General features: G+C 47.5%; 2 protein-coding genes and 1 long non-coding RNA gene across 3 annotated transcripts; 2 read left to right on the top strand and 1 right to left on the bottom strand.

The window, feature by feature from the left end:
* Window positions 1-427: 427 nt before the first annotated feature.
* On the top strand, window positions 428-2262 carry LOC100193773 (anthocyanidin 5,3-O-glucosyltransferase). Its single transcript, NM_001138859.2, has one exon. The coding sequence runs from the start codon at window positions 634-636 to the stop codon at window positions 2092-2094; it is 1461 nt and encodes a 486-aa protein (NP_001132331.1). The 5' UTR covers window positions 428-633; the 3' UTR covers window positions 2095-2262.
* Window positions 2263-3623: 1361 nt separating this feature from the next.
* Window positions 3624-5975, bottom strand: LOC100273280 (Dormancy-associated protein homolog 3). Its single transcript, NM_001147721.1, has 3 exons — window positions 5780-5975; window positions 5481-5675; window positions 3624-4160 (listed from the first exon to the last, which is right to left on the bottom strand). Exons 1-3 carry the CDS (start codon window positions 5889-5891, stop codon window positions 4069-4071), a joined length of 399 nt encoding a protein of 132 aa, NP_001141193.1. The 5' UTR covers window positions 5892-5975; the 3' UTR covers window positions 3624-4068.
* Window positions 5976-6243: 268 nt separating this feature from the next.
* LOC111590105 (uncharacterized) lies at window positions 6244-7539 on the top strand. The gene is made up of 2 exons (XR_002749188.2): window positions 6244-6618; window positions 7367-7539. It is a non-coding gene; the product is annotated as an uncharacterized lncRNA (long non-coding RNA).
* The last annotated feature ends 1752 nt before the right edge of the window (window positions 7540-9291 follow it).

Here is a 9291-nt window from a genome sequence, read left to right as displayed (position 1 = left end):
AGTGGAATAAATTATTTTGACTTAAGGTTGTGTTTGACTTAAATGGTAGAGATTTACAAAGGCTGTTAGATTTTAAATAAATATTTTAGAGAGTAGCTAAATTGATAATGTGGGATAATTTTTTTTACTTAAGGTCGTGTTTGGTTTCTAGTTACTAATTTTTAGTCCCTCTATTATAGTTCATAAATTTTCAAATTCAAAAATTAAAATAATTTTAGTTTCAGTATTTAGTAATTGAGGGACTAAAATACAACCTAGTCCTAGAAACCAAACACAACTCTTTGAGTTGATCTAGCAATAATGAATTTAAAGCTGGATGTCATGTTGTGTGTCGTGTGCTGCGGCCTGCGCGCGTACGTCTTGGCCTCTTCCAAGCGTGGATCAGTGGATGAGACTGTCTCATCGAGGGAGTAAGTAGCATCCTGCCATGACACTACCTGACAACCACAAACGTCGTCTCCCTCCATGGCACTCCGCCACGGCAATAATTGAAGCAACGCTGATCTGTTGCATCTCCGGCGAGGCAGAGCGCAGCAGCTCGTGCATATATCTAGCTAAGCCAATTGCGCACCACCGCGCGCGCCACCCCAAGATCCCCGTGCCTTTTCAGAGCATCTCTCCGTCGCCGTGACAATGAAGCAGCAGCAGACCGTCATCCTGTACCCGAGCCCTGGCGTCGGCCACATCGTCCCCATGGTGCAGCTCGCCAAGGTGTTTCTGAGGCACGGCTGCGACGTGACCATGGTGATCGCCGAGCCAGCCGCCAGCTCGCCCGACTTCCGCATCGTCGACCTCGACCGCGTGGCTGCCTCCAACCCCGCCATCACCTTCCACGTCCTCCCTCCGGTCCCGTACGCCGACCTCGCCGTCCCCGGCAAGCACCATTTCCTCCTCACGCTGCAAGTGCTGCGACGGTACAACGGCGAGCTGGAGAGGTTCCTCCGCTCCGTCCCGCGCGAGCGCCTGCACTCCCTGGTGGTCGGCATGTTCTGCACCGACGCGGTCGACGTCGGCGCAAAGCTGGGCGTCCCCGTGTACACGTTCTTCGCCTCGGCCGCCGCTACTCTGGCCGTCGTGGCCCAGCTGCCGGCGTTGCTCTCCGGCAGGCGAGCGGGCCTCAAGGAGCTCGGGGACACGCCACTCCAGTTCCTCGGCGTCCCGCCGTTCCCAGCGTCCCATCTCGTCAGGGAGCTGCTGGAGCACCCGGACGACGACGAGCTGTGCAAGACCATGGTGGACGTCTGGAAGCGCTGCACGGACGGCAGCGGCGTCTTGGTCAACACGTTCGAGTCGCTGGAGAGCCCGGCCGTGCAGGCGCTGAGGGATCCCCGGTGCGTGCCCGGCCGCGTGCTGCCCCCGGTCTACTGCGTGGGGCCGCTGATCGGTGGCGACGGCGGCACAAGAGCAGCAGCGGAGCAAGAGCGCGCGGCGGAGACGCGGCACGAGTGCCTTGCGTGGCTCGACGAGCAGCCCGAGAACAGCGTCGTGTTCCTCTGCTTCGGAAGCAGATGCGCGCACTCGGCTGAGCAGCTAAGGGGCATCGCCGTCGGCCTTGAGAGGTCCGGGCAGCGCTTCTTGTGGTCTGTGCGGACGCCGGCCGGCACCGACGGCGGTTCGGAGAATCTCGGCGCGCTCTTTCCAGAGGGGTTCTTGCAGCGGACCAAGGACCGGGGCCTCGTCGTGCGGTCATGGGCACCGCAGGTTGAGGTGCTACGGCATCCATCGACGGGCGCGTTCATGACGCACTGCGGATGGAACTCGACGCTGGAAGCCATCACAGCAGGGGTGCCGATGCTATGCTGGCCGTTCTACGCGGAGCAGCTGATGAACAAGGTGTTCGTGACCGAGGGCATGGGCGTCGGGGTGGAGATGGAGGGGTACACGACGGGCTTCATCAAATCCGAGGAGGTGGAAGCCAAGGTGAGGCTGGTGATGGAATCTGAGGAGGGCAGGCACCTCAGGGGTCGAGCGGTAGCACTCAAGAATGAAGCACAAGCAGCGCTGCGGGATGACGGCCCATCGGAGACCTCGTTCGCCAGGTTCCTCTTTGATGCGAAGAATCTTCAGGGACACCTCGGTCACGGATCGGAGTGAATTTTCTTTAATTTTCTATTGAGGCCTTGTTCGAAATTTATATTAGGAATAAGATGCAGGAAGGGTTCTTGAACTTGGCAGTCATTTGAGTCTCAGGGTCGACAATGTATCAAATACATATGTGTTGGAGACTTGTTCTCAAATGCTATAAGTTAAGAACAAGGCAACACAAAAAATGTTAAACGTTAAAGTCCTTCGTCCTTCGGAACATTATTTCCCCTTGGGATATAATAATTTTCGGACGAAGGTTATGAAAGATATACCTTCATCAACACAACATAAAATAATGAAGAAGGAATCATATGGAATATAACATAAACAATTATGTATAATTATCAACTCATTTATATATTATCATTATGGAAAAATAGAAATGATATCGAATTACAAATGTACCTTCGGCTTGAAAGAAGGTAAAAATACAAGCGTGACGCAAAAGTAAATGTCAAGTCAGCGTGAACAGTACGGGGGCACTGTTCACATATTTATAGGCACGGGACATAGCTCATGTAAAATTACATCCATGCCCTTTACATTTGGTAGTAATTGTATAGTAATCCACCGAGGTCTGAATAGCCTTTTCATCTTTAAGTCGGTTTCCTTTTCTGCTATCACGCCGAAGCTTTCCTGCTCACAGCTTCGGCGCTGTGTCAACCTTCGTATTATTTGAGCTTCTCCCACTGTGATACCGATTTGAATCCGAATATACCTGTTCACACATTATACTCCAGAAACATTGTTAAATCATGTTTTTGAGGACCTTCGGAAGCCGAAGGCCCCCAACAATATGATTCATCTGGTCCATATATGCACATGTTAAATATGGACCCTTTGTTCAGTAATTAGTGACCGACATTGTTAGACGATGGGTTTAGATTTAATACATGCATATATGTACACGTATGGATCATTTACATGGGATATGTTCCCGGTAAACTTTGGTATGTTTGTGTTGGATCCTCAAATTTTCATTAAGATCTAGTTTGGATACTTTGGGATTAGAGTGTTTTGGAGGGATTAGAGAGGATATAAATCCCTAATAAATCAAATACTCTCTCAATACATGTCAATCCACTCCACTCATTATTAGAGTATCCAAACAAAGTCTAATTAATGTGGCGTGCTATGTCTAGCATTCGGTTTAAGCAAATCATATCTTAGATGAATCGGCCAAGTTATAATACTTGTTTTCTAATTTTAGGAGTTCCGAGTACCCAACAAAACATGTCAAATTTGAGAACTGATGTATATATGACACATATTTATGGTTATGATTATCTACATTTTATTACGGTAAAAACATATTTATGAATTATTTTGTTAAGAAAACATTATCATCGTTTTTATAATATGACTCGACCACTCGATCACCCAATTAGACCAACCCAATTCGATAATTCAGTCACTCATTGTTAATCCGCTCAATTACTCACCACTTAGACCGACTCCCACTCAATTACTTGGTCACTTAGAACGATCATCTATTCTTAGCATTATCCCGCATCACAGTTCACAGAGAGTTACAACTTACAGGCAAACACCTTCAGCTAATAGATACCAGACATTGAACAAACCTACATGTAGTCCGCTTCAAACCCAGCTAACACTACAAGCACGACGCCATCCACACACCATCCCTAAACCCTAATGGCATAGCAGCAGAAGAAACATACAACACAGCCAGTGGCAAAGCGCAAACGCAGCCCTGGTCCTGAGCCACTCTATGCGCATAACACCTTATTGATACAGCACGGCACCATGAGCTTTCAACATACTAGAATACAACCTATGCCACGTAGTAGATAGGGGGGAACAATACACATAGTGGCACCTACAATATATCACAGCAGAGGTAAACCCGCAACTCATCCCCGTTCCCCTCTTGATGTCGTCTTCTCTCCTCCCTGCCTCTACCTTATTATAGGTGAAGAGATGCTTGTCAAGGAGCAAAACAAGTGTGAGGGTGCAGCCGGTTCACACTTCGAAGGGAGGAGGGTGGCTGGTCGTCCCTGGAGGGGTTGCCCTCTCATATGCGTCGGATGATGATTTCCTTCTGAAGCGACCACCTAGTAAATTTAGCGTCCAAGGTTAACCAATGTCCAATCAACATAATGGAACAAATGATGCTGATAGCACTCGGAAATATTAAAAGCCCATTAATACATGCAGCTGGACATAAGCTTCGCTTTGGAGTGAAATCACAGTAACAAGTTTGGATAAAATTAGCAGGCCAACAAGAGTATATACTATATACTCCCTCTGTACTGGGACATAATGGATTTTCACTTGTCCTAAGTGAAACCGCGTGCTAAATTTGACTAAGTTTGTAGAAGATAACAAACATATTTGCGATATCAAATAAGCTTCATTAGTAATTAGAGATATTATGAAATGAATTTTTTTATATATATAATTTACCTCTTTGAGGTGGTAGATATTACTATTCTTCTCTGTAAATTCGCCCCTTACAAGGGTTTGACTTAAGACAACTAAAATCCAACAGGACTGAGGAAGTATAGACTGCTATATAAATTAACAACTTCCTAAACTACAACGTGGTTACATATTATTGGTATTGGAATCAAGATACTGAAATGATCACAACTATCTTTTCCATGATTGATTCTAGACACTCATCAATGTTTAGGTCGATACGATAAGACCAATTTACAAAAGGTGTTTCAGTTAATCCATATCACAGTAGCAGCTTCTGTGGAATAATTTGTAACCAGAGCTTCAAGGCAGATTAGTAAATATATCTGACTCAGCTAACTATAATTCACTGACTCTGCTCTGAAATAGTGGCTACCTTCTTGACTAGAGGCCCAGTTGTCCACTCTAAGATCATCAACGAAACATGTACTTGCAGCTAAATAAGGTAAGACCATAGAGATAGACAACTTCTCATGTAATATGCTTAAGTGCTAAACAGCTACCTTATATATGATAAAGCAGGTCCATAAGTGATACCGATTAAATCATCTCTATCACTGGGTTGATATTATACTAAATTAAAAAAAAAAAAAAAGCAAGTCCGTTTTCCATTTGATGCCTACCCCACATAACCCCCATGATAGCTACGTTTATCCGATATGGTTGCTGCATTTCAAGAAACAAACGATAACTTATCAACTAGTTAATACGATAATATCCCGCTACGAATCCACGATGGCGACCAGAGAGCTAAAAGCTCCCACTACCACTGGGCAGAAATGTCCAAAACGCCCTTCCCCAGTACGCTCCATCTAGAAGCTTCCTTCCGACAAAACCGGAAGCCACCCTCACGTGAGTCACGACGCTTCCAACGAGGCACGGGTGCGCGGTCCGGAAATGACATAACTGCCCATACCCGTACCCGGGAAAAATGGAAGGCGCAGGGAACTCACCAGCGCCGGCAAACGGCGAGATGGGCGGGGTAGTCCCTAGTGGAGAGGCCGGCGGCGTGCTTGCCGCGCTCCTCGGCGAAGACGGGTACCCCGCGGGACGCTTGATCATGATGCTGCGCGTCACCTTCACCGGCGTCTCCTCGCTACCCGAAGCCGGCGAGGGCGGCACGAGCGCTGCAGCGTCCCCGGCCGGATCTACACGGTCGACGAGACCACAAGTCAAATAAATGGGAACGCCGACTATGATGGTGCATGTGCTGTTCTTTTCTCCCACCAGCGGCGGTCACCAGCTCACTCACCACTGATCTTAACGGCGGCGGGGCGCGCGGGCTGCTTGCGGAGGCGGCCGAGGCCGGTGTCCGGGCGCGGGCCCGCGACGGTGTCGTCCCACAGCTTGTCGAGGAGGCCCATCCCACTCCGTCGTAATCACCCAACTGCCACTACCAGACCCCGATCTGGCACAGTATCTAGTGCCTCCTCTACCCACGAAACTTGTGGATCTGGGCGAGAAGATATGAAGCCAAGCAGGCAGCGCTTATTTATAAATCAGTCGGGAACTCGACCGGTTCGCCCTAGACCCGGCTCATGGACTGCGGTACGGAATGCGGGTGATGCCGTCATGCCGACGAGAGGTGGCCTAGGGGGTCCACCGTGGTCCGTGCACGTCAGTCGTGGCGGGTTGCGGGGCGCGGAAGGCAGGACGTGGCGCGGGCGGCACGGGTGCGTGGATAAGATCGATGGGGTCGCCCACGTGGTGTGGCCCGCCTGCCGGCCTGTCGCGGGACTCTGGGTTGACCGTCGACGTCTTAACACTGTCCGCATGACTCTTGCTCACCTCTCCTCTATTACTATTCATCGTTTAGGGGCTACATTCGTCCTCTTCGACCCGCATCGCTGCCCTCTATGGCATCTCCTTCGGAGCGGTCCTCTTCTCTCTCACGGCAGATGTAGAGGAGCGCTGTTCACCCCTCGCGGCTTTCTCTCTCCCTTTCGCGCGCGCATCGGATGGAGCGGAGCCGGCTTCGTTGCTGACGACGGCGGCGGCACATCAACGGGTCTTGTGTAGCCGAGCCCCCTCGAATGCGTGTCGAGCTTCACCGAGCTTGGTGAAGATGGATCTCTCCACGCGATTCCGTCGGTATGGATTCTCCTCCCCACGCGATTTCGACGGACGATGGTGTTGTGGCAGCGTTGGTTAGGGTTGGGGACGTTGGGTGCGAGCTGAGCAGCGATATCTGAGCCGCAATCGATTTTTTCCAAATAATGTTTGAATCCTTGAGTTTGACCTTCAAGGCTGTTGTTCTTAATTTGTTTATTGTCATGGTCCATCTACGATTTCCACTTGCAGAATGGCCTCCAATTGGTTTGTTTGTCTATAGGAGGTTCGGTATGAACATTGCTTTTTTTCAGATTTTTCATCTTCCAAGCTAATTATTGTAGATTTCAACGTAATATTGAATAGTAGTTTTGTTGATCAGCTCTCCAGTGCTATTGCATATTCAATATGAGGACTTCGATCTTTGGATCCATCTAACATCTGTGTTAAATTCGTGGTGGCCTAGAGCAAGATAGTTATTTATCCATTTCATGTCCCTTCTGACAGCGAACCTGTAATTTTATAAATCTATCTACAATTGTTAACATTCCATACACTTCGATGCAACATTTTGTATTGGTTATTCAGTAGGAGCTTTCAACAGTTAGAATCATGATTTTCTTGACGAAGATGAAGTATGATCCTTGCAACTGCTAGTATGCTACAAATCCTTGGAACTTAACTGATGCTTGTCTGCACAAATATTTGTTTTGTTAAGAAATCTGTAATGATTTTCATGACTAACGGTTTGAATAATCTTGTGATTGTCTTGTTTATGGTTATTTTGCAGAACTGAGCAATGCGTCATGTTCATAGCAGAAATGTGTGTGTTCGGTATGTGAGACTTGAGTATTTGAGTATTTCTATGTTTCCAGAAATCATGCATTAGGGGCATGGTACACTTGAAGCAAGTTGGACAACACATTCTCTGCTCATTTTATTGAATTTGAGTCAGAAAACTAATTTATGGCTGCGCTCATTCTACCATATCATTATCTGAAGATTGCTAAATTGGTCTATGCCGAAATATTGTTGATGTCTGTAGTGCTGAGTCTTCCTACTGTGATATGATTAAGTATTTCTACCATCTCACTCAACCGACTATCAGCTTGGCAAATGCACCAGCAGTTTGTATGTGTTGTCAACACGCCTTTATCCATCAGCTTGTTGTGCAAAGAAAACAGGAAAGCACAGATAGTGCAAGAGATGTATCAACTTGACAAATGTCCAATGCAAGGCACAAGATCACAGAACTTGGGTGGTTGCAGTGCGTTCGGGTGATTCACATCGTGCGATGCCAAAGAGATGGTAGTTGTGGTAGTTGAAGTACAAATAGTATTATATGATTGTGGTGGGTTTTAGGGGGATGAGATAGAGGAAACTGGTGCGGGAGTTACTGAAATAGAGGGAGAGAGAATGCTGATGTGGAGGAAAAGTATGATATAGGGGGATAAATTTAGGGGGAACCGTTGCGGATAGTCTAAAAGAGCCGAGCTCGGAGCTGGACGGCTGATCGAATCCAATTTGTCTCGGCTCGACTGAACTTGTCCAATGCAGACTCGGTTCGACATATAAACTGCATCCTAATAAATATCATTATATTATATAGTAAATTTATACTATATAAATATAAATTATAGAATTATTATTTAATATTATTAATAATCAAAATTATAAATTATCATATATTGTTGGGATACGATTTTCGGTCTCTAAGACCTATCGGTCAGAAGAGCACTAGCATCTAGGGCCCATCGGTTAGCTGAAGAAAATAGATAATGTCTATCATAGAAGAACCTGTCCTCAGACGAACTCCACGACATTGAACCCGGAGTCGATCGTGGCGGAACATGATAGGGTGGTCGGACATGCCGAAGGGAAACCACTCGAGTATATCTCGGGTCTGGCCTAAGACCGACCCATCACAACTGATCGTCGCATTAATTGTGCCTGACGTCGAGCCACATCGAAGGCGTCGGTCCGACTCCCGCTCACGGACTACGGCACATTTATGGCCCCACGCATCCCCATCCAGCGGCACACTTATGATCTATCGAGACTAGATCTGAGTGCGTAGACCGCTAGCAGAGCGCAACACGACGAACCGTTCTGAGTCCTAGGCTACGAAGGTGAAGGGTCAGCATAGTACGAATGATTAGGACACATTGCATGCGTCGTCCGCTGTAAAGAATACAAAACAACTAGGTGACCGCGAGCACGCGTGCTTTACCCCATGGTAGAACGCCTAGTTTTAGCGTCACTCGGTGGCTCCTTCCTAAGGAAGCCACCACTGGCCGACCCCCTCCTTGACCTATAAAAGGAGGAGGCCGACCCCTAGACACATGAGGGTTCTTTTCTCTCGGACACACGACCAGAAGGACCGACGAGCAGGAGAACCTAGAAGCTAGAGCTCCACGGCCAAGCAAAGACTTAGTTAGGACTCCACTTTGTAACCACCTCCACCACGAATAAAAGACTTGAAAGTCTCTCTTCTCTCTTTCACCCGCTTGTAACCCTACTACGAGTTTTAATCATCAATGATGTCAGTAGCGAAAGTCGTTGATGACTAAAACTGGAAGTAGGGACATTCCGTCCAAATCAGTATAAATTTTGCGTCCACCGTATACACCATCCAAAGCCTAAAACACGCACAATAAATTTATTTGTCGGAGGTTCGAAACACCAACATATATTTATTATTAAAGACTAAATAGC

Source organism: Zea mays, chromosome 9 (genome assembly GCF_902167145.1).
Source record: "Zea mays cultivar B73 chromosome 9, Zm-B73-REFERENCE-NAM-5.0, whole genome shotgun sequence".
In the NCBI taxonomy this organism is placed as follows: Eukaryota; Viridiplantae; Streptophyta; class Magnoliopsida; order Poales; family Poaceae; genus Zea; species Zea mays.
This window is presented reverse-complemented; position numbering and strand designations above follow the sequence as displayed.